At 36.0% G+C, this 26,669-nt stretch overlaps 1 protein-coding gene across 3 annotated transcripts in view; it reads right to left on the bottom strand.

Annotated features, from left to right (window-relative positions):
• Enox2 (ecto-NOX disulfide-thiol exchanger 2) overlaps nucleotides 1–26,669 on the bottom strand; it is a 312,579-nt gene that overhangs the window by 6,964 nt on the left and 278,946 nt on the right. For all 3 annotated transcript variants that reach the window (XM_077793746.1, XM_077793748.1, XM_077793747.1), the window contains 3 exons: nucleotides 6,684–6,865; nucleotides 4,195–4,302; nucleotides 777–885 (listed from right to left, as the gene is read on the bottom strand). In XM_077793746.1, coding sequence (XP_077649872.1) covers nucleotides 777–885; nucleotides 4,195–4,302; nucleotides 6,684–6,865 — 399 coding nt within the window. The remainder of the gene's footprint in view (nucleotides 1–776; nucleotides 886–4,194; nucleotides 4,303–6,683; nucleotides 6,866–26,669) is intronic.

The following is a 26,669-nucleotide window of genomic DNA, read 5'->3' as shown; positions in this document are numbered from 1 at the left end:
TCAATGAAGCCAACTAATCATGATCTGAAATTTGCAAAACAGTGAACCAAAATAAACACTTCTTCTTTTTAAGTTGGTTGTCTCAGGCATTTGTAACAGTAAAGAAAATCGAACACTTTCAGGGACCCAATATTGGAGACTGGTATCTAAAGTCAGGGCTGATTTGTGGGACTGAGTCTTTAAATTGGTGGTAACTTTAGCTAGTTGGTGTCATAATTGAATAGAGTTGAACTGAATTGAATTAGAGGACACCCAGTTGGTGTTGGAGGGTTGGATAAGTACTGTTGGATGAGGTACCACATATTTGCTGTCAGGAAGTATAAAAACACCTTCTCAGTTGGAGTCAGAAGTGTCATAAGTAAAAATGTCCCAGCCTGTGCCTGGAAAACTTGAGAGGCAGACACTTGCTCCAGAGGCTCATCTGGCAAAGCTGTTTGCCCAGCAGCATCTGCACTAGCCCCCTGAGTGGATATGAGAGGGCTTAGCTATCCTTGCATAGAGATTTAAAAAATCTACAAAGTGCTTCTCCAGCTGACCCCCTCTTAGCATAATGCTCATACTGACACATTTGACATGGCTGTGCTACAAAGAGCTTGAAGAGGGTTGGGAGCCACTACTATAATGTTTATGTAAATCTGTACTAGTTCTTACTCTACTGTCTCCAGGACTCTGGGTTCTTGCACTGTCATAAATGCTTGCCTTATTAATCGTAGGTAAACCCCCCCCCCCACCTCCACTGGATTCTATGGATTGTACGTGTGTGTTAGCTTCCTTACCCACTAGCAGTGCTTCCCGTTCAGATTTGACAGGACTGCTATTCATGGTCTTCTCAAGAGGGTAGTCACTTTCCTGGCTTGATGCACACAGCCTAGAAGCACAGCTTTCCTGTGGGAATAATGTGATTCCTGGATAAGTTTACCGTCTTTGGCAATGCAGTTGGTTTCAATTAATTACTCAACACATAAAAATCTTAAGACAGGTCCATAAAAGCAATATTGGCCAATTTGGATGATAGAATGGGAGGGAAAACAGTATGAATTATAAAAGCATCAGAGATAATGCAAAACATCTTCACATGGCTTCAAACACAGAAAAATAAATAATTATCTTCAGCTTTTTTCTTGCTTTCAATATTCTTGACTCTACATAAGTAATCTGGTGAATGAGATTCAATATTTATTGTGTATTAACTAGATGCCAGGTACTATTAGATATGTATTATCTCCACTCTACCAATGAAGAAAGTAAGTCTGGAATAAATTAGGTAAACTGGCCAAGATCACATTGCTAGGAAGTGGTAGAGCTAGCATTTCATTCATTCACAGTCATTCATTGTTAAGAGGAGCATTTTTTTTAAAAAAGAAAATGGTACATTCCATCCATGAATGGAGATTTTGTAATGTAGACAATTCATACACAGGAAATCAACTGTTGGCTTTTGAGCTAAAAATGAGAGCCTCAATCTATTGACTAGTGATTCCTTCTCTTCTCTGTGATAAAGACATTATCATCTAGAATATTCCTAACTTGACAGTAAGAAATATCAATAACCAAAAATACAGTCAGTGATCTTCTTTGTTGAAAAATTGTTCTGTCTCTGAGTGTAGTAGGTAGGCTATATGAGATACACTTTAGTTGAAATCCATGGCTTCAGACCATTCATGGATCTTTCTTTCCTTGGGTACTGAGAACAACTTTTCTGTAGTACATATGTGAAGGAAGAGACTTGAGAAGAAGGAATAAAATAAATTGTTTCAGTGTCACTGCTTCAGTCTTTTACTGTTGTAAAAGAAAATGCTGGGGAACTGCTCCTTGGGGGGCAAATGATGGCCGACTCAGATGCTTTGTCACTTCCTCCCTTCCACAAGCCCTCAGCAGGAACAGGATTCCTCTGTTTTCTTTAAAGATGTCTTCAAAGCTTCCTGGATGCTGTCTCTGAATGAAATGAATGGTCTATGTTGCAAGACATGTTGTTTTGTGGATTTACAGGCTTCCTGGCCACAGTCAGAGGGGAACTCTTTCTTGATGCCCTATTCAATCTTTGGCCTTTAGAATCCAATCCAGGCGGTAACAATCATGCCAAGTTTGATTTATACCCCTGGTTCACTTTTAAGCCACAGGCTTCACATCTATTTCTAACCCCTTTAAAACATTAAATGATCCAGTAAGCCATTTCTTAAGTGTAAGAATTTAATGAATGGAGGTTGATTTAAGATATTGAGATTTCCTGAGAAGTTTTAGCCATTTTGAATAGAACCATGGCCTTACTGAAGCCCAATTTCAATTTATTATAGCTGGTGTTTAAAATAATTAAAGGTATATTGAAGGAAATGCTTATTACCTTGAATTTTATCAGCAGATTCAAAGTGCTAATTCTATAGACATAAGTCTCATTCTTATATCGCAAAACACTGACAATGACTCACACTGTGGCTTACTGTCAAGAAATCCAAACAAAAACAACAAAAAAGATCCCACCTCACCAAAACTTATTGCTTTCCTTTCAACCTGAAATTACTTTTGCAGTCTAATGTGATGGTACTTTGCTTCCTAACCTAATTGTGTCAGGTTGAAATATTTGGCCACAAATCAGCTTCCCAGAGAAGATCAGTTTATAATGAACTGTCATGAATTTATTTAAAAGAAGCTTTTGCTTAAAATAACAGGAAAAACATATTCTGACTCACTGTTTTTTGATTATCACTTAGATCTCTTTCCATGTCCTCTTTAGCTGCCACTTCATGGGTATATTCAGTTTCTGAGGGGGAAACACTTATTCTTGGCACAATCCAGCAAGTTTCTTCTATGCCATCTGACCTATTGTGTTTTAAAATGACATTCTTTGCAAAGCAGAAAGCTGCTTATACTCAAAATGTCAATCCTCAGGAGTGATTCTAAGCATAATGTCATTAGTTTAAACTTGGTTCTATCTATCCTAGATACACACTCCAGTTCAAGCAGAAAGCAAAATCAAGCTATGTAGCAGCTCTGGGACAATTTAGAATCTCTGATAGTATGAGGAAAGTCCTGATAAGTAGAACAGCTTTGGCACTTTTCAATTAAATGCTTGATAAATGAATTTCTCTGGGATTGTGCTCATTTCTTTAATTGCACTCACAAAACTGGAAAGTGAGTTGGTTTTATGATGTGGAAGAATTAAAAGCATATTGCAAATGGCCTCCAGAAGAAAACACTTTCAATCATTTGCTTCAACTATACCAAGGTTGCCAGTTCCCGATGGCACTCTGGGGGACATCACTGTGCTGGTAAGCACACCAGGGGCCTGTATGCATTACATTGCATCTTCCTGAGCTAAGCAGAGAAAATAAATAGCAGGAGCTCTTGAGGAATTATATCATTGTTGGTTTTGGATTCTTGGTCCAGCTCCTAGTCATTCTCTTCATTCTGAGACAATCTATCAGGCAAGTTTGGGTCAATGACCCTTCTTTTTCAGATAATAACTTCAGCTGAATATTCAAGCACAGAGGACATTGGAGAGGTATAACAAGGACACACCTATCAATAGACTTTATATACTTTGAATAGACTGGGCACCTGACTCATGATAGTGATGCGCTAATCCATCCAGATGTCCTCAGTAGTGATTCTTACCACCGCTTGCAGGCTCTCACTTGATAAAGTCTCATTTTGCCTCCCATGATGCTATTATCCAGCTTTAGGAAACCATGTCTCTTCATTCTTTTCCAAGGTTTCCTTTCTTTTGCTGTTGGCTATTAATTTAACGTGTAGCTGCTCATGATTACGTTGGATGGACTCTATACAAAGAAATGTCCATATTCTAGTTGCACATGTGTTTTTTCCTTTACTAAAATGTCCAATTAAAGGTATTTTGTGTCATATGAACTCTCTCCATATTGCTATTTGTTTTACAGGAAGAAGCAGAGAAGAGATGTGCACACTGCTCTTCTCCAAAAGGGAAGACTGAGGAACTTGAGAGAGGAACTGATTTTTAGTCATTGTAAAATATACCATACAGAACCTTTAGAAATGGCAAGGACTCAGATCTAAGAGCAAAACCTTTGATATAAGAATTATTCTGGAAAGGTACTTTTAATCCCCAACCAGCCAAATATTCCATATTGATTTCTATTGCAAACACTTACAGGGCATGTTCATTGTCACAGGAAAAGGTGGAAAGGGGCAAGGGAAGAGGTTCATTTAGGATTCTTTTACCTTTTCTTTAAGATTTTCCAACATTTTCTCCACCTGTAGCTTGTCATCTTTGATTTTTTCAAGTTCAGCTTCTTTCCTTTTGTATTCCTCTTGGACTTTGAGGAGATGCTACAACAAAGACCAAAGACAATCAAGTCTCTAATTAAAAAGCCACACTTCACTTAAATTCCTGGATGAGCTTAGATATCAGATGGGGCCGGCCTCACATTCTTCCAGCAAACAGAACCTTTTTCCATTCAAACATTTGGAAAATGAAGACATATTTTTACTGTAAGTTATTTTATCTGGCTTATATGAATTTTCGTTGAATTTGGCCCTGAGAAACTAATTGATCTAGTCACTTCTTTTCCATTCTGGCCAGGGGTAAGGGTATGGTACAGTTAATATTGTCTGGGAAATAGCTTGATTGCTGCATAGATGTGGACTTAATGTTGTAAATCATACTTGCAAATAGCCATTTGCCTAAACAATTTCAATTTTTATGAAGAAAGCAGTAAAGAATCAAAATTTCACATATGCTCATTTCTATATTTCTAGGTGAAGAGCTGGATTTATCATTATTAATAATTACAACAAATACTATTTATTGAGGTCCTAATATATGCTAAGCATTGGGCTAAGGGTTTCATTTGCATGAACTACTTTAAGCCTCACAATAACCCTATGACACTATTATCTTTGAGGCTTAGAGAAGTTAACTGTCTTCCCTAAGGCCATTCAGATAGGAAGTGGCAGAACTAGATTTAAAACAGGCCACGTCAACCCCAGAGTCCATGTTCTTAACCACCATACTATACTATACATTTTTTGAGACAAGTTGGGAGAAATTTGATAATTGATTAGAAGGCTATTTTCTGTATAAAAAGTAATCAAAGTGAGTGAAATTAATTTTTAGGAGATAGAGCCCTAAAATTTCACTGAAGTATTTGAAAGGATGAAATGAAAAAGTTCATCACTTCCATTTTGCATTTAAGTGGCAAAACTGTTCTTATGTTCAATGGTTTCAAAATCAATATTAGAAGGAATAAACAACAGCAAAATGTTTCCAAAGTCTTACTTTTCAAAGGCTTGCAAAAGACCACTGGGAGGGCTAAAAATGCGGGGTACAATGTACACTGTCCAAGTTCTTTGAAGTTGAACACAGCAAACACATTTTTTTGTTAGAAAGATCTCTGATATAATTTATGTGTTCCAATTAAACTCCACAATGACATTAAAAGGAAGGTAAGCATTACTTCACAGATTTTGTTAATAGGAAAAGTGAAATATTAATGTGATATTACTTGTCATACAAGAAGATAATAATACAGGGCTGCTAGTGCCAGAAGAGACTTCTAGTTCATCAGTTGTAATTTCCAACTGGCAATTAGCTTTGCACTAGGTAATTCTGAGGCACAGAGTTTAAAAAATTATTGCACAATTTAAGTTGTAAGGAAAAGGGTTGGTGGTCTGGCACAACAGAAGGAAAGAGTACCCTTACTCAGAAGTGCTACTTCTTTACAACAGTAAATGCAGATGTTGATATCTTTTAAATTGTAGGCTCACTCTGGTCATAGTTACACCAAACTTCTGTATATTGAGCACTTGCTATATAATGTTGAATGTGAATGCAATTGGAGTTGGATGCAATTATTTATTTTTATACTTGGGATTATGTGCAGGCAAGCTCATTCACATAAAAGACTGAAAACAAAACAGAACCACATAGAATGAATTATTATTATGCACCCAATGCACTGATACTTACAAACTCACAATGGCTCCACTTTCAACCAAATCAAGTATAGGATTCTTGCCATTTCTTCTAAAAGTATGCATTATATAGCATTCCATTAACTAGATACAAATTCATTGGCCCTTTTTCATATCTAAATAATTGAGGTTCTTCATAATGATCCTGAGGTCCTCCTATCTAGATCCTGAAGTATTTCTGAAGCATCAAGAACAGATCAGATTCTGTTCAGTGTAGTTTTTTTTATGTGTTTTAACTTTTTTAGTGATTTTTAAAAAACTAAATGACAGCAGAATGCATTAAAATTCTTATTACACATATAGAGCACAACTTTTCAAATCTCTGGTTGTACATAAAGTATATTCACACCAATTTGTGTCTTCATACATGTAATTTGGATAATAATGTCCATCACATTCCACCATCCTTGCTAACCCCATGTCCCCTCCCTTCCCCTTCCACCCCTCTGCCCTATCTAGAGTTCATCTATTTCTCTAATGCCCCCCCTCCCTAATGTAGTTTTAATGTTAAGCATTTCTCACTGAATGCTCTTGTTTTAAAACTGGCGATCCATTGCTATCTCTGTATTAACCAGAATATCTCATTAACACATGTACTTCCTTCCTCAGCCATGCCAGAAACTACAACATCAACAAGAGGAAGAGGTTTGATATCCTATTTACTTGCAGGAAACCTTTTACAAATGAGGAATTAATGCTATTGTTCCCAAAAGCACAGAAAACAAATATGCCTGTACCTGTTGCATTCCTTGTAGGGCTTGTTGCAGGAGTTTCAGTTGTTGCTCCTTGTTTGGATCATCTTCTCTGTGGGCTTTGCCTTGTTCTTGCTTGAGCAGTTCTACCTCATTCCTATAGGCATCAAGCTGCCAACGGAGGCTGTCATTTTCTTCCTTCAGGGCCTCTGCCTGTGATACTAAGGCTAAATGATTAATGGAAAATGTTAAAACATATCCAGATTACCTTCTGTGTTTAGTTGAATACATGAAAGGTTGATATTTTAAATGAATATGTATAAGTTATCTCATAGAAGAAAAAGGTGCCAAAATGTATATTGGAGAAAAGATAGTTTTTTTTTAACAAATGGTGCTGAGAAAACTGTAAATCCATATGTAGAAGAATGAAATTTAACTCTTATCTCTCACCCTACACAAAAGTCAACTCAATGTGGATCAAAGACCTGGAAATTAGACCAGAGACCCTGCAACTGCTAGAAGAAAATGCAGGCAGGCCTAATACTCAAACATGTTGACTCAAGGACTGACTTCCTTAACAAGACTCCTAAGTACAAGTAAAATTAAAATTAAAAATCAATAAATGGGATGGAATCAAATTAAAAAGTTTCTCCACAGCAAAGAGAACAATCAAGAGTGTGAAGAGAGAGTCTAAAGAATGGGAGACAGCCTTTGCCATTTGCTTCCCAGATTGGGCATTAATATACAGGATATCCAAAGAACACAAAAAACTTAACACTCAAAAAACCAAATAACCCAATCAATAAATGGGCAAAGAGACTGAAAATAACACTTCACAGAAGAAATACGAATGGTCAACAAATAAATGAAAAAATGTTCAACATCCCAAGCAATTGGAGAAATGGAAATGAAAACTACACTGAGATTTCATTTTACTCTAGTTAGAAGCGCAATTATCAAGAATACAAGTACATCTATAAGAAATTAATTTAAAATACTATGGGTAAATGGTAAATGAAAGAAAGATCTATAGAGGGAAGGGAACAGGGGGTGAGGAGAGGGAAGGGGAAAGAGAGGTATTCAAATCTGAATTAGAACAAGATATATTCCATCCTTGTATAATTATGTTAAAAGGGGATCCACTGAAATGTATAACTAAAAAGAATGAATAAAAAATAATACAAGCAACAATAATGTTGGTGAGGATGTGGAAGAAAGGACACATTCATACATTGTTGGGTGAAACTGCAAATTGGTCTAACCACTCTGGAAAGCAGGATGGAGATTCCTCAAAAAACTAGGAATGGAACAACCATTTGACCTAGCTATCCTGCTTCTCACTATATAGTCAAAGGATTTAAAATCAACATATGACAGTGACACAGCCACATCAATTTTTATAGCAGCATATTAACATTACCCAAGCTATGGAATCAACCTAGGTGACCTTCAACAGAATGGATAAAGGAAATGTGGTATATATACACAATGGAGTATTATTCAGCCATAAAGAATGACTTTATGACATTTGCTAGTAGATGGATGGAACTGGAGACTATCATGCCAAATGAAATAAGTAACTCCTAAAAAATTGAAAGCCAAATATTTTCTCTGATATGTGGAAGCTAACCCAAAATAAGGAGGAATAGATAAAAAAGAATAGAAAAAATATCAGTGGAGTAGATAAAGGATAATGAAAGGAAGGGAGGAGGTATGATAAAGGAAAGACAGTGGAATGCATCTGACCTAACTCTCCTATATACATATATGAATATACCACAGTGACTCTCACCATTATGTACATCCACAAGACACTACTTTAAAGAAAACATATAAGTAAATAGTAGAAAGATCATTAGAGTGGAAGGAAGGGAACAGTAAGGAAGGAGGAATGGAGGGGAAGGGGAAGTACTGGGGACTGAATTAGAACAGATTATATTCCATGCTTTTATAATAGTGTGAACATGAATTCTATTATCATGTATAACTAAAAAACGCAATAAAAATAAATTAATATGTATAAAAAGCAAATTAGTACAACAACTTTGGAAAGCAGTGTGGAGATTCCTCAAAAGAGTAGGAATGGAACCACTATATGGCTCAGCTATCCCACTCCTTGGTATTTAACGTAAAGAACTAAAATCAGCATACTATAGTGATACAGGCATGTCAGTGTTTATAGCAACATAATTCACAAGAGCCAACTTAGGGAACCAGCCCAGGTACTCATCAACAGGTGAGTGGATTAAAAATGTGCTATATGCACACCATGGAATTTTATTTAGTCATAAAGAGGAATGAAGTTATGGCATTTGTAAGAAAATGGATGGAAATGGATATTATCATGCTGAATAAGATAAACCAGATTCAGAACATCAAGGAGCAAATGTTGCTTCTCATATGTGGAAGTTATATCAAAATAAGGTGAAAAGGAGAGGTGGGAATCTTGTGAAAATAGGAGGGAGATCAGTGGAGTAGGGGAAGGAGATAGAGGGAGAAGGAGGACAGATGGGAAAAAGGAGGGATGATAGAATAAAATTGACCAAATTATGCTACATACATATACAAATATACCACAGTGAATTTAACTTTTTTAAAAAATATTTTTTTAGTTGTTGATGGACTTTCAGTTTATTTATTTGTATGTGGTGCTGAGAATCGAACCTAGTGCCTCATGCATGCTAGGCAAGTGTTCTACCACTGAGCCACAACCATAGCCCCACAGTGAATTTAACTTTCATGCATATCTATAAGAACCATTAAAAAAACTATAAATGAGTAAAAAGAAGACCAGTAGAATAGAGAAAGAAGAGCAGGAGGGGGAGGAGGAAAGGGAGTGAAAGAAGAAATATGGACTACAGTGAGCAAATTATATTACATGCATATATGATTATGTCAAAGTGAAGCCCACAATTATATATAACTATAATGTACTGATAAAAACACTTATTTAAAAAGCCTCTTGAGGAGGAGGAGTTTAGGTCTAAATTGGCCACGACTACAGAGATGGACACAAAATCCATGCAGACCCATTTTTATAAGTGAGCCAGAATTCTAACACACAAGAGTCCTCATCATACTTCATATTCTCCACCCCCAAATATAACTAAAACATATTCCCAAGTAAGATACTTTTATTATCTTACTTGGTACTTTTATTTGAAATGCAAATAAAAGGTACTTTTATTTGAAATGCAGCAAGTTATAAGAGCCTAGTAATAAGAAAGTATAGGACTAATTGCCTCAAACTGACAACTGCCTACACAATAATTTTGCTGAAAGATGTTTTTAAAGAATGCAGCATTGACTAGTCTTACAGAAGAAAAGTAAATGTATAAACTAAGATATTAAGATTTCCAGTTTCTGGTCTACCATGTGAGAAGCTTAAAAGTTTCCACTCTGTCTTAACAGGAAATAAACACCTGAATGAACTGAAAAATCAATAGCTCTTCTTATATCCTTCAGGGGAGTGAGGTCAAAGGGCAAACTGCTGCTCCCCAACAGACAGGCGGACCTAGTGAATCATGACTTATAGAACCAGAAACTCATGAGCAGAAACCTCCATGGGAATCATTGTCAACTTAGCAAAACAAACTGTAATTGACAAATTGTTGGCGACTCAGTGTGGATAGTCTGTGAGTTAAAAACTCTTGAGGGGTTGGGGGATACTTTTTTTTTGAAAGCTTTACCTCCAGGAACACTACCAGTTTTCACAGTGAGTGTCAAAGAAAAAAAAATCTCCTTTTGCTTCTGGCAGGGGAAAGGAAAAGAATCATTTTGAATTTTGAAATGCCAGAACATTCTGTTCTTATTTACATAACTTGCTCTTACACAAATCTATTTTTACCAGAGCCTAACCTGCTGGGGTTTTAAAAGAGCCTAACAAACCTGGTGGAAGGGAAATACTCAACTCCAGTTCCTTCCAGCCATTCTGCCTACCAACAGATCAGGGAAATAAAACTGATGAAGTCCATAGTCTGGGGATACAGACTCACCAAAAAATGGAGACTTGATCATAGAACTGGAGAACATTCCTCCTCCTCCCACACAAATGAAGGCCTATATATATGCTGGAGTTCCTTACACTCAGAATATCATGTCTGGATTTAACAAAAGATTAAAAGACATACTAAATGGAAAAAATATATTTGAGGATACAGATAAATATCAGTACAGACTCAGATATAGAAAAGGAGCTGGTGTTATCAGCCTGGCAATTTAATAATAAAAAAACCCTATGGTTAAAGGATCAGTAGAGGAAAGGGGCCAGGATATGGAAGATGGAGGGGGTGGGAAGTACTGGGGAGTGATGTTGGCCAAATTATATTGTTACACTGTATGCATGTATAAATATGCAATAACAAATCCCACCATTATGAACAACTGTAATGTACTAACAAAGAAAAACATAGAAAGAGGAAAAAACCCTATGGTGAATATGCAAAGGGCTTTATTGGAAAAAGTAGATAGCGTGCAAGAAAACATGAATAGTACAAGCAGAGAGTTGGAAATTCTAACAAAGAATATAAAAAAAATACTAGAGATCCAAAACTGTAATAGGAATGAAGAATGCCTTTGTTAGGTCAATAGTAGATTGAATATGGCTGAGGAAAGAATCTCTAAGCTTCAGGATATGATAATTAAAAACCTCTCCAAGACTAAAGACCTGTCTTTGTCCATTTGGGTTGCTAGAAAAATATCATAAACTGGGTGGCTTATAAAACAACAAATTTACTTCTTATAGTTCTGTAAGCTGGAAAGTACAAGATCAAAGTACTAGTAGTTTTCAGTGTCTGCTGAATGTCCAATTCCTGATTCATAGATGGTGCCATCTAGCACTATCCTTGCATCAAAAAGGGGCAAGGGCAGCTCTCTGGAGTCTCTTCTATAAAGGGGACTAATCCTATTCATGAATGCACCACATTTCCCCAAAGCCTCACTTCCCCCAATATTGTCACAATGGTGATTAGGTGTCAGCATGTGAATTTTGGGGAACATAAATATGCATACTATAACAAAATCAGAGAGAAAAAAAGACTAAAGGAAAAATAACAGAATATCCAGGAACTAGGGGACACCCACAGCAGCAGTAATCATGTATAATGGAAAAACCAGGAGAAGAAAGAAAGAAGCAATATTTAAAGCAATAATGGCTGGGAATTTTCTTAAATTAATGTCACATGCCAAACTACATATTGAGGAAGCTCAGTCAACACCAAGTAGGATAAATGCCCCCCCAAACTACACCTATGCATATCACACTTAGATTTTAGAAAATCAAAATAAAGAAAAAAAATCTCGAAAGAAGTCAGAGGAAAACAGCACCTTACCTATAGAAAAGTAAATATAAATATTATATCTGGCTTTTCAGCAAACAAGTAAAGTGGAGTGAAGTATTTAAAGATTAAGAGAATAAACTCTAGCAAATTACAATTCTGTACCTTATAAAATTGTTCTTCAAGAGTGAAATAAAAAAAATGTTTTCTCAGAAAAAATAAAAACTAAAGCAATTTGTTGCTATTAATCTGCCTTGCAAGAAATGCTAAAAGAAGTTTTCCAGAAAAGAGAAAAATGATATGTCATAAATTTAGATCTGCATAAAGAAAGGAAGAATATATAAATGAGTAAGTGAAGGTAAAATAAAACCTTTTATTTTTCTTATTCAAGTGATTCAGCATATAACTGTTCAGAATAACAGTAGCAAAAAATGTGTTCAACTATATATACTTATGTATATGTGAAATGGATGATAGCAATAATACAAAGGATGAGAGAAAAGTATTAGGAATATTTTGTAATTTTAAGGAACTTGTACTACCCATGAAATGGTGTAGAGTTATTTGAAAGTGGATTTGGATTACTTGTAAATGTACAGTGCAAAATTTAAGGAAACTACTAAAAATTACATAAAAAGAAGTAAAATTGATATGCTAAGAAAAAGAGAAAATAGAATAATATAGTATCCTTCAATTAAAACCAGAAAAGGCAGAAAAAGTATGGAAAACAAAATAGTAACAAAGAACAAGGGTGACCAAAAGAAAACAGCTGCAAACATGGTAGATGTTTGTCCAACTATACCATTAATCACTTTAAATGTCATTGCTCTAAACACACCAATAAAAGATAGATTGTCAGAGTGGATCAAAAAATAATAACCAAGTATATGACTCATAAGAAAACCACTTCGAATATAAGGAAATATGTAGATTTAAAGTAAAGAGATAGAGAAAGGTATATCATTCGAACACTTTTAATTAAAAGAGAATTGAAATATCTATATTAATTTCAGACAGAGAAGACTTCAGAACAAGGAAATTAATGGATAAAGAGAGGCATTACATAATGCTATAGGGGTCAGTACTCCAAGAAGATGTAACAATTCTTAATGTGTAAGAGGCTAACAAACAGAACATCGAATATGTGAGGCAACCACTGATAGAACTTCAAGGAGAAATAGATTAACCTCCTAACACCCCTCTGTCAAAAATGGACAGTTCCAGGAAGCAGAAAATCAGTAAGAACATTGTTGAACTCAACAATCCCATCAATCAACTAGAAATAATTGACATCTATAGATTACTTCATCTAACAGCAGCAAATTACATATTTTCTAGCCCACATGAAAGTTTTTCTGAGAGACTACATATTAAGCCACAAAATATACTTTAACGTCTTTTAAAAAATGAAATAATGCAATATATGTACTTAGACCATAGTGGAATTAAGCTAGCCATCAATAACAGAAAGATAGCTGGAGAATCCCCAACTATTTAGAGATTAAACACCCTACTTATAACAAATGGGTCAAAGAGAAATACCAAGGGATAGCTCAGTGGTAGAGCCCTTGCCCCTCATGTGTGGAACACTAGGTTTGATCCTCAGCACCACATAAAAATTAATAAAGGTATTGTGTCCATCTACAATTTAAGAAATACTAAAAAAATAGAAATACCAAGAGAAATGAAAAAAAATTGGAACTAAATGAAAATGAAAATACAACTTATCCAAATCTGTAGAATGCAGCAAAAATGGTGCTTAGAGGGAAATTTGTAGCACTAAATGCATATATTAGAAATGAAGAAAGATCAAAATCAATTATGTGAACTTCTACCTTAGAAAACTAGATAAAAAAGAACAAATTAATCAAATCAAATATACTCCGGTAAGCACTTTGGCAGTTTATTACAAAATCATATACATATGATTTTATATTTTTATCTTATCATAAAATCCAGCAATCATGCTTTTACACCAAATCCAGCATTTATCCAAATTAACTGAAAGCAAATGTCTGCACAAAAGCCTTAAAATGTATATTTACAGAACCTTTATTAATTGTTGAAATTTGATGCAACAAAGTTGCCCTCAGCAGATGAATAGATAAATCATGGTACATCCAATGTGATATTAGTCAGTACTAAAAAGAAATGAATCATCAAACCATGAAAATATATGAAGGAAACTTAAATATATAGTATTATTAAATGAATGTTGTCAATCTGCAAAGGCTACATATGATATGATGCCAACCATATGGTGATCTGGAAAAGACAACACTGGGGAGATAGTGAAAAGACAGTGGTTGTTAATGGTTAACATTAAGGGAAGGACGAATACGCATAGCACAGAGGATTTTTAGAGCCGTGAAAATTCTGTATGATATAAGCATGTAGGATACATCCCATTATATATTTGACAAAACCCAGAGAAGGTACATCATCAAGAGTGAACTCTAATGTAAACTATGGATTTTGTATGCTTATGATGTGTCAATGAACTTATTGAAACAAATGCACCATTCTGGTGGGAGAGGTTGATAGTGGGGGAAGACTTCCTTTTTAGGGACAAGGATAACACTCTACTTTCTACTCAATTTTTCTCTGAATCAAAAACTGCTCTAAAAAACAGTTTGTTAATAAAGAAATAAAGACACATGGGGGAAACCTAGGTTAAATTTAATTATTTATGTGGTTGGGTACATTCTCTAAAGTCCAAAATTATAAACCTATTTCAAAATATTTAATTAGGAATTTTCATTAATTCAACAAACATTTATTGAGTGCCTTCTATATTCCAAGCTTATGACTATTTAAAAATTGTGATCCACTAATCTCTATTGTTTACACACTATATTGATGGAAATATTTGTAGTTTCTTTCTTCTCCATCTTTTTTTATAGTAATGTGGGGAACTGAATCCAGGGCCTTGTTGCATGCTAGGAAAATATTCTTCTACTGAGCTATACCCTCAGCCCACTTTTTTGATTAATATCAGGAAAAAATCCCAGAAAAAGAGATATTATCAAGATGGATCAAAAGTTAAAACTGTATATTAAATTTATAAAGAAGTTATAAGGCAATTTGACAAAAATGTGGATTTTCTCAGCTACCTATGCACAGGGACTCTGGGTTAAAAAAGGGAAAAAAGTAATAAGAAATCAAACCATTGAAATTTTAAGTTATAAAAGGTATAAGACGTATTTTCTTTTTTGACTTAATTTTTAAAATTCTTTTTAGATGTATATGACAGTAGAGTGTATTTTGACATGTTATATACACACAGAGTATAACTTTTTCTAAGTAGGATCCCATTCTTGTGGTTGTACATGATGGGGAGTTACATTAGTCATGTATTCATATATGAACATAGGAAAATTATGTCCAATTCATTCTAGTCTTTCCTATTCCCATGCCCCTTCCCTTCATTTCCCTTTGTCTAATCCAGTGAACCTCAGTTTTTCCCTCTCCACCCTCCCTTTCTGTGTGTTAGCATCCACATATCAGAGAGAACATGATAGTCTCTAGTTCCACCCATTTACCAGCAAATGCCATAATATCATTCTGTTAGAAGTGTTTTCTAGGGCTGGGGTTGTGGCTCAGTGGTGGAGGACTTGCCTAGCATGTGTGAAGCACTGGGTTCGATCCTCAGCACCACATAAAATAAGTAAATAAATAAAATACAGGTGTTGTATCCATCTACAACTTAAAAATTTTTAATAAAAAGTGTTTTCTAGCTGGCCAATGGCTTAGGAGGCTGAGGCAAGAAGATTGTGAGTTCAAAGCCACCCTCAGCAAAAGCAAGGCCCTAAGCAACTCAATGAGACCCTGTCTCTAAATAAAATACAAAATTGGGCTGGGGATGTGGCTCAGTGGTTGAGTGCCTCTGAGTTCAATCCCTGGTACCCCCCAAAAGTGTTTTCTTTCTTTAACCTTTGTTTCTTTGTTTATGTGGCACTGAGGATCAAATCCAGTGCCTCATACATGCTAGGCAAGTGTTCCACAACTGAGCTGCAACCCCAACTGAGCTGCGACCCCAACCCCAAGAAATGATTTCTAAAGGGATTTCAAATAGAGATTAATTATTCTCTATATAAGGAAGGGAAAGAAGTTGTGATATACAAAGATGAAATATATAGAAGAGAACTGAATTCTGAGGGGAAAAACAAAACAAAACAAAACAAATTCCCAAACACCCTATTCCTAAGGGGAAGCTGCCTTTAGGAAGCACTGGGTTTAATTCAATGCCTTGAACCTAAGGGTTTTCCTAAAACTATTAGGTACTTATGTAGGTCTCTGTGATCAGATTGTCTATCCACAGCAGAGAGGCAATGTACTTGGAAAGGTTCTGCGGAGAACTATCTTTAAGTAATCTCAGTGTCTGTATTGTTTTCTGTGGGTGGCCATGCAATTATCCTGATATGGCAATTTTAAATCTCTCATTTTAATTTAAAAAATTACAAAAGACTTTTGGTATGACACTTTCATTTTATGTTTGGGTTTGTTAAAGATTTTAATTCTTGGTGTAATTACGCAGATTTTGTCTTTGAAGAGAAAGCCAACAATACAAAGACTTGGATTCCCAGCACTCCAAATACTATCTATTCTTGCCTTCTCCCAGCTTCTGGGATACTTTCCATCAGACAGGCAGTATTTCTATCATAACACCAAAGGAAGATGCTACGAGTTATAGTGATTGTATATACAAAACTGTGTAGAAAAAAGGGCAACTATCTGCCAAACAAAGGCAGAAATATTTGGTTTGCTTGTTGAGTCAGTACCAAGGACAGCATCTTGATCTGAAGTCTGGCTGAACAGTATAAAGGTTTCTGTGCAAATCAAGTGACTCCTACAGATAGACAATTATTTATTACTGCTTTGGTTTGCATGTTTGTCCTCTGGCAGTCCATATGGCTTAATACAAAATAGTTACATTTTGTTTTCTTCCTTTTGTTTCTTTTGTACTCCAGGTCAGTGATTATACTCATGTTCTACATGTCACAATAGATACATGGACAAGAAAAGGGCAGAGATATAGAATGGGTTAGAGGCACTTTCTGTAGTTTAAATGCAAAACATTTTCCCTCTGAGAAAATGAGGAGAGATTGCTTCTGTCCTGCCTGGGGGAAAGGGCATGCAAGTGAGCAGCAATGCATACCTGTAGCCAAGTGGGAACAGATAATAATCTTCTCAGTTTGGACCTGTCACTAAGAAAAAGATTGTTATCACCTATAATGTTACTGAGGGGACTTTCCCTACAAAATGTATTTCCCACTCTCTGAAATGTGGGTTTTTGTCATTTTAATGAGGACATCAAGTCTTTCCTTTCACAGATTTAATATTAATTGGGCCCATTTCTGAAGTTGCAGTTCTTTGTACATTGCCAGAACATTGAAAACTTCAATATTACCTTTTAATAACATGTTTGAGTATGTGAATCCATTTGTCCCGGTATTAAAGAGCATAGTACAGTGAATGTATTCATATCCTGCCATCATTAGTTCTCAGCTTCTCCTTTTTGACTATTTCCTCTGTGGGAAAAAAATTTCTCTTTATGCGGTTTGGTGCTTATTAGATCTGAAGGCTGCCAGTTCATCATGGCAAAATGAAAGTATGAAGGCAGCTGTGAAAACCTCCTTCTAGAGAAGCTGCTAAGAGCAAAAGCCCAGACATGTTTCTGTACAACAAAAGATCAAAAAGGATTTTTTGTTATTAAAAAAAATTAATGCCTAGGTTTCTTCAGTAGCGTTAAGAGAAACAACAAATAACGGAAGTAAAATCAGGGAGTCAGTTACTTTTACAAATTTTCATTATAGTAGGTGCTAAAGATGTTTAAAAATTATAGAAGGAAGAATATGCAACATTCCTCTCAAGGTTCAGAAGAAAGTTTGAGCCTCAGCAATTCACAAACAGAAAAAGCCTAAAAGAACAAAGAGTAGGAAGAAAGAGAAGGATATGATATGAGTGCAACCCATTGAGGCAGTTGCAAACTGGCTCAAGTAAAATCTCAAATGGATTCTCTGACCTCATAATGCCTTGCTTTCTTTGCCTCAATATGTCATTATCTCCACTACAATCAAGCTTCTGCCAGCATGGATGCACCTGAGACCTTGTTGTTTCCCCTCAGATCTCTACATTGCCCCCTCAAACACAGAATCTTCATATGGTAGTTATCCCAATCTCCTCAATCACCAGAAGACTCTGTTCTCTTTCCTTGTTGGAATCTTTAATCTCTTGAATTGGGAAACTTCACCCAGTCCACTAATTGCTTGCATATTCACATGCTCTCACTCCTTCCTCCCTTTCTCCCCGCCATCTCTTCTCCCTCCCCAGTTCTTTCTCATTTTTGTACCAGGGATTTAACCCAGGGGTGCTTAAGCACTGAGCCACATCCCCAGCCCAGTTTTTCTTTTTTTATTTTGAAACAGGGCCTCACTAAGTTGCTGAAGCTGATCCTGCTTTAGGCTTCTGAGCTGCTGGGATTATAGGTGTGTACAACTGTGCCCAGCCAATAATTGTTTTCTGGTTAAACAGATTCAACTTCAGACTCCCCAGAACCCAGCTTTACTACAGCCTCCTGAAAATCTTTTGCTAGGCTTACCATGCCAATCCACAACATATGGACTTTGATTCAACACTCTCTGCTCCTTATGATAGGCCTCAGAGAACTCCCACAGGACATTGTAGACTAGGCAAGCTAGATCAATACAGACTTGTTTTGGTCCATGCTGATGGGTCTCAACTCACATTGACTTCTCCCTTCCATTCTTTCCACAGTCATTTACTCCAGATCTGTTCTTTTCTCTTCATGATCTCATTTCTGAATTATTTTTTAAATCAATGGATAACCAATCTCTTATGTTGTTCAGTTTCCCCATCTCTTATCTTAAAGAAGAAAGGTTATTCCCTTCATAAGCAAACTCCATCTGGATTTGGATCACTTTGCATTCTTCTCATCCAGGATTTCACTTCCATAATTACCTGTAAGTAGGCTTTCATTCTCCAGCATTTTCAGCTTTGCACTCTTCATGGTCTCCTTCCCATTTATCCAACAACAACACAACTTAACTTTAAATATGTTACCAATATAGGATACATTGACATATTATAAATAGCAATGTATAATATAATTATAATATGTCAATGTATATCCTATATCTTCCAGTTTATTGAAGTATAAATTTTCAAAATAATTTCCAATAATTCTCTGTATTTCAGAAATGGCTATGATGATATCTTTTCTCTAATTTTGTCAATTTGGGTATTTTTAATTTGATTAGTTTGGCTAAGGGTCTATCAATCTTGCTTATCTTCTCAAGAACCAACTATATTGCATTGATCCTTTGTATTGTTTACTTATTTTCAATTTCATCTCTGATATTAATTATTTTCTGTCTTCTCCTAATTTTGGAATTAGTGTGATTTTGTTTTTCTAAGGCCTTGAGGTATAACATTAGATTATTTATTTGGGTTCTTTCTATTTTTATGTAGGCACTCACTACTACAACTTTCCTCTCAGAACTTCCTTCATGCTGTCCTAGAGATTTTGATATGCTGTATCTCTGTTTTCATTTGTTTCTAAGAATTCTTCAATTTCTCTCCTGATTTCTTCTATAACCCATTCCTCATTTGAAAGTGTATTATTTAATCTCCAGGTGTTAAAATGGTTGCTATTTATCTTGTTATTGATTTCTAATTTCATTCTGTTATGATATGAAATAATTCATGGAATTCTCTTCTTTTGCATTTGCTAAGACTTGCTTTGTATCCAAAAATATGGTCTATTTTACAGAAGGTTTCACATGTTTCTGAGAAGAAAGGAAATTGGATTCTTGATGGATAAGATATAGATATCTGTTAGATTAATTTGATTAATGGAAAATTTTAGTTCTGAAGAGTGTTTGCTTAGTTTGTATCTAGACAACTTATCTATTGATGAGGGAGGTGTGTTGGAATCATCCAATATTATTGTATCAGTATCTATTTGAGTCTTTATATTGAGTATAGGTTTTTTAAAACATACTTAGGTGCACTGACATTTGGGGCATAAATATTTACAATCATTATTTCTTGTTGTATAATTCCTTTAACCAGTATAAAGTGACCTTCATTGTCTCTTCTAATTAATATTGGCCTTAAGTCTAATTTGTCATTTATGAGAATAGCTATTCCTGCTTGCTTTTGGTGTCTATTTGCATGGAAAATCTTTTTCCATCCATCCTTTCATTTTCAGCCTATGGATATCTTTGCCTGTAAAGTGAGTCTCTTATAAGCAACATATGGTTGGGCCTTGTTTTTCAAAGTAATTCTCCCAATCTGTTTTTTGATTGGAGAGTTTTAAGACTATTTACATTCAGTGTTATTATAGAGAGATAATAATTTTTAGGATTCGTTTTGACATAATTATAAAAGCATAGAATATAATTTGCTCTAATTCAGTTCCCAGAACTTCCTCTTTCTTTTCCCTCCTCACTCTCCCCATTCCCTTCCCTCTGCTTTACTAATATTTATGTTTACTTATAGTTTTTTAAAATTATTTCCTTGTGGATACACATAAAGATGAGATGCACTGTGGTATATTCATATATGTACACAGGAAAGTTAGGTCAGATTTATTCCACTGTTCTTCCCTTATTGCGTCCCTCCTCCCTCCCTCTCAATTCCCTTCCTCTAGTCTATGATCTTACTTCTATTTTGAAGATATCCCCTCTTTTCTTTTCCCCCTTTTTTCCCCTTTTACTTTGTACTAGCATATGTGTATAAGAGAAAACATGAAATCTTTGACTTTCTGGGTCTGGCTTATTTCACTTAGCATGATGGCCACCAGTTTTATCCATTTACTGGCATATGCCATATTTTATTTATTTTTTCTTTGCCTATTCATCTGTTGATGGGAAACTAGGTTGGTTCCATAGCTTGGATATTGTGAATTGTGCTGCTATAAACATCGATGCAGCTGCATTCCTCTAGAAAGCTGATTTTAGATCTTTTAGATATATGTTGAGGAGAGGGATAGCTGGGTCATAATGTGGGTGGTTCCATTCCCAGTTTTTTGAGAAATCTCCATACTGCTTTACGGAGTATTTGTACTAATTTGCAGTCCCGACAATGTATGAATATTCCTTCCCCCCTATATCCTCACCAACACTTATTATTATTTGTATTCTTGATATTTACTGTTATGACTGGAGTAAGATGAAATATCAATGTAGTTTAGATTTTTCAGTTCTCTGATTGCTAGAGATGTTAAAAATTTTTAAATAAATTTACTGGACATTTGTATTTCTTCTTTTGAGAAGTGTATGTTCTGTTATTTTGTCCATTTATTAATTAGGTTATTTGTATTTTGGATGTTAAGTTTTTTTAGTTCTTTATACATTCTGGATATTAACGCTCTGAGGAGCAGGTGGCCAGGATATTCTCTCATTCTGCAGGCTTTAGAGACATATTCTTTTTCTTAATATTTTGATTATTTTTCTAATGTTTAATTCAGAATTGATACTCATTTAATTGTCTTATTATTTTAGTGAAATTCATTCATTAACTGGCTTTGATATATATTTTTCATTTCTTTTGTGTGAAATATTTCATTGAGGATATTGTATAGTGCTTGATAGTTATGAATTTTGTTGGTTTCTGCTTATCATGGAAAGTTTTTATTTCATCTTTGATTCTGAAGGATAGTTGTGCTAGATATAGCAATCTTTGTTGGTCATTGTTATCTATCTTAGTATATATTATTCTAAGCCCTCAGGGTCTGTGCTGAGAAATTAGTAGACATTATAATTGGCTTACCTCTAAATGTCACCTGCCATGTTTCTCTAGCAACCTTTAAGGTTCTCTCCTTCTTCTATATATCAGTCATTTTAATTGTAATGTGTCTTGGAGGGGATATTTTTTGACCTTGTCTATTTCAGGCTCTAAATGCCTTTTGTATTTGGATTTCTATCTCATTCTTAAGGTTTGGAAAACCTTTCTAATATTATTTCATTGAAAATGCTATGCATTCTGTTAGTTTGTATTTCAGTGCCTTCCTCTACATCCAAGATTCTTAGATTTGGTCTCTCAATATTATTTCGAATTTCCTGGATATTCTGGTTATAATCTTTTAATATCTTTTGTTTATTGTTGACTATTTTCGACATACATACTTTATTTTTGATAATCTGTTTTCTTCATTGTCTAATTTACTGGTGATGCTTTCAACTTGAATTTTTGATTTGATTTATTGTCTTTCACTTTCAGGATTTCTGTTTGGTTCTTTTTCAGAGTATCTCATTATTAAAATGATCTTTCATTTACCATATTTTCTCTCTTAGTTCATTTATTATATTGTCTTTTACATAGATCATTTCATATTTTAACCATGAACTCTCTATGTTCTTTATCCAACATTTCCTCCACTGTAGTGTCAATGGCATCAGTTGTTGAAGTGTTTTGGGCAGTTTGGGGTGTTTTTTTCCCTTCCTTTTTAATATTATTTGTATGTCTAACATTGCTGAGATGATTATGTCTTCTACTTTTATGAAAGGGACTATTTAGTGAGCCTCGTTCTCTCAAGTGCCCCATGCTGGGCAGATATCCAAGTATTGATATTCCCACTCAATATGTATATTTTTCTATGCCCAATATTCAGCACTATTTGAGAGAAGATACTAAGCCCCATTAGCTGCAATTACTTCATAGCAAGGCCATGTGCTAATAATCCTTAGGGAAAAAAAAACTCATTGAAAATGAGCCCCAGTTTCTCTAACATAAGTATAAAATTGTAGTAATGTTCTTGAATAAATTGAGAAATTTAGTTATTAAAGATAGTAAAATTAGTATTACACTATATTACACTATATAGGGGTTGAAAAGGAGATAAGAGAAAAATGGGCAATGAAAGTTAAAAAAGAGAAAAGAACAGAAAAATAATACAAACTAAGATAAAAAGAATAAAAATAGGGGGAGGGGACTTGAAGCAGGAGCATGTATTGCAAGAGGGAAAAAAGATACTAAGTGGAACAAGTATAAACCTGAGCTAGGAAATCAAAGATAGAAAGAATAATTCCTGTCAATGCTTTAAAGCATTCAAGAAGTACAATCAATTGGTTTGAGGGCTGTAATACTGAATAATAAGTACACATATATTGATTTAATACAAAAAGTAATATCTGTAAGATCAAAATTGACACTGGAGCTATTTCTGATATTCTATGCTAAGGTGGGGAGGTTTCTTATTGAGTCTTCATGATTTGGATTTCACTAGGATTTGGGATCTTTAGAAGATACACATCACTCCTTGGCTTTACCTCTAAGTTTCTCTGAGTATGGTGATAGAGATCATACCAGGCCACCTCTGATAATTCTAAGAGGACCCCTCTAATCTTTGGTGTGTTCAGGTTCCTACTAGCTTTCTGGTAGTAGGAATGAGATGAAACATTCTCCAATTGTCTGTTACTTAGCCACCAGGTTACTCCTTGTTAGGGGGTTCAGTCTTGTGTGCTCGCCTGAAGAAAAGCCCTGTGTGTCCAGTGCTGTCAAATCCAGTGTGGCTTCCTGCTGTATCTTTCCAAGCATACAGGGTATGCCGGTCTAAGGTTGAGGTATTGAAGTCTGGTTGGTGTAGCACTGGGTGGCTTGTGGGGGGAATGTAGGGCTGCTGTCCACTCTGGAAGCACACAGGTTGAAGACTAGTGAGCTTGAGTCTTGGCATATTGGGTGGTGGCTGGTGTCTGTGTGGTGCTCCTTTGGTATACTGCTATTGTGAATGTACTGAGATTCTTTACTGGATGCTTCAGGCTATCCTCAGAAAATGCCTTTTGTGGGTGTGTGTCTGAATAAAAATTGAATTAATTGGCAACTCTGAGACTCAGAGCTCTGGACCTAGAGGTTCTGGGCCATAGGAACTACTCCCCTGATTGCTTTTTTTTTTTTTTTTTTTTTTTGCCAGCCAGTGTTTGTTAGATAGCCCAATGGTCGGAGTCTGCATGCTTGAAGGTTGCTACATACACTGGTTGTTTCTGTTGGTTGTGGGGTGCAGAGTGTAAGGCTCAGAACTGTCATTGACTGTTGTAAATCAGTGAGGCCCCACTCTCCTCCATAGGGACTTCTTTGTAGCTGCAATATCTTAGCATTTGGTGGTTGCATGCATCTGTGGGGCCTGTGGGTGCACGCTCTCTGTGGGCAGTCTTGGTACAGAAGCCTCCATACTGCCTGCTGAAGATAACTAGGGTTTTACTCACCACTGTGATGGGGGTGGAGTGTCATTTGGCCTGATTTTTCCTGAGCTCCTGTGGAAATTGTGGGGAGTGCTGGGTTAGCATGCCCCAGGAATGATTTCCTTTGGGGTCAGTTCCACCACATTCCCTTTGTACAGGGTGAGATGGGGATTTGGTAGGCTTCACCTAGCAGCAATCCCTCTACAAATCCCTTCTAGAGGGATTACTGGGAAAAATCTGTTTCAGAGATATTCTCCTGGCTTTATTTGTTACTATCTGTTGGTGGGGGAAATCTGTGCTGATTTAATTTCTTCAAGAGAAACCGGCTAGTTGTAGACTCCACAAAATGGCTACCGTGCATGGCAGATTTCTGCCTACAATTCAGTTGAACTGTGTGATCTCCTTCACTGTCTTTGGTGCTACTGTTCTGTTTTAACTTGGTATGATTTTCCTTCCAGCTGTTGTTAAGGAAGTAAGCTTATGGGTTTTTTCTCTCCCTCTTTCTTTCTTACCCCTCCCCTGATACCACTCTTGTCAGGGTTCAGGGTCAAGGAATTCTTTCCTTATTTTCTGCTTCAGTATCTGTTTGCCACTGGGACTAAAAGAACTGCCCAGAACAATTTTAGGGGAGGAGAAGTTTATTTGGGGGCTCATGGTTTCAGAGCTATCAGTCTATAGGCAGCAGAGTCCATTCCTTGGGGCTTGAAGTGAGCTGAACATAATGGAGGAAGAGTGTAGCAGAGGGAAGCAGCTCACATGTGGTCAGGAAGGGGAGGGGGGAGAGAGGGAGAGAGGGAGAGAGGGAGAGAGGGAGAGAGGGAGAGAGGGAGAGAGGGAGAGAGGGAGAGAGGGAGAGAGAGAGAGAGAGAGAGAGAGAGAGAGAGAGAGAGAGAGAGAGATCTCCACTCACCAGATACAAATATATAACACAAAGCTACACCCCCAATTCTCACCTCTCCAGCCACACCCCACTTGCCTTCAGTTACCACTCAATTAATCCCATCAGGTGATTAATTCACTTAATGGGTTAAGGCTCTCATAACCCAATAATTTCTTCCCTGGACCTTCTTGCATTTTCTCACATGTGAGCTTTTGGGGACACCTCACATCCAAACCATAACAGTAACCAAATTCTAAGTCCCTTCAAGTCTCAAGTTGTCCAACATTGAGTTTTAGGGTATTTACTCTTTCACTCACCCACCTCTCTGGTCAGCTATTCTTTCACTACTTCATTTCTGGGCTGTGGTAGGGCCGAAAGTTGCTGCCTAGATCTGCTTTGCCATCTTCTAAATCCTCTAACTCCTATGATAACTATTCTTCTTCTACTTCCTCTTGCTGCAAAGTTCTATATTCACCCCCTTGATCTTCTTTTTTTCTCTTGCCGTTCATAATCATTTATTCATATTCTCAGAGCTTCAGTCAACATCTCAACACCACATTTTTCTATTCTTTCAACTTTCTTGAATTCTGACTTGAATACAAATCTTTCCCTTTTCCTAACCATTTTCTATCTGAGGCCTATGTCATTATATAGTACAAATCAGTCCCATCCATCAGTCTATTATGTCAGTTATACTGCTATGGATTGAATTGTGTCTCCTTCATAAAAAAGATATGTTGAAGCTCTAAGAATGTGATTTTATTTGAGAACAGGGTATTTACAGAGGTAATGAAATTACAATAAAGTCATTAGGGTGGGTCCTGATCCAATATGATTGGTGTTCTTACAGAAAAGAGAAATTTTGGTAGAGACAGAGATGCACACAGGAAGAATGCCATGTGAACACAAAGGCAGAGATTGAGGTATTACATGTCAAAGAATGCCAAAGATTTCTGCAAATAATCAGAAGCTAGAGGAGAGACACAGAACAGATTCTTCCTCACAGCTCTCAGAAGGAACCAGCTCTGCTGATACCTTGATCTTGAATTTCTCACCTCCAAAACTGTGAGACAATAAATACCTGTTACTTAAATCTCCTAATTTGTGGTACTCATGGGAGATTTAGTGAATATAACATAAATCCCCTACTTTCCCAGACTAGAAAGCCTATTCATTCCAGGATCTTCCTTCTTCTTCATCATTTATATCCTAATCTCATGCCAAAGATTTTAGTACATTCCTATAAAAATGACTTCCAACATCTTTAACCTTATATTCTCCATTGCTTCCTTTAATTCTACCTTTCCCCCCAGTTCCTATTGCCATCACTCTAGTCCCAAACTTAATCATTTCACATCTCAAATACTATAAAACCCTCTAGCTGGTCTTGCTTCATGTACAATTGTCTTCTAAAACGTACAATTCATGTTACTTTCATTGTGTTAGTGCTATGCTCAAGATATGCATACAGTCTCATATTGCCTACTTTACTAAATCTAAACTTGTCATTCATGGTCCCCCAGAATTTGGGCCCTTATTGCCCACTCAATCTTTTATCCCTCTATACACATCACACTTATTTCTGCTTTTGAACCCTGATCTATTACTCATCCCCCTTATCAGATGCTTTCTTACTTTTGTTCCTTTTTCCAAACCTGTTTACTTTTAATTC

This window comes from Urocitellus parryii, chromosome X, assembly GCF_045843805.1.
Source record: "Urocitellus parryii isolate mUroPar1 chromosome X, mUroPar1.hap1, whole genome shotgun sequence".
Lineage (NCBI taxonomy): Eukaryota > Metazoa > Chordata > Mammalia > Rodentia > Sciuridae > Urocitellus > Urocitellus parryii.
The sequence above is the reverse complement of the archived record's forward strand: the minus strand, read 5'-3'. Positions and strand labels throughout refer to the sequence as shown.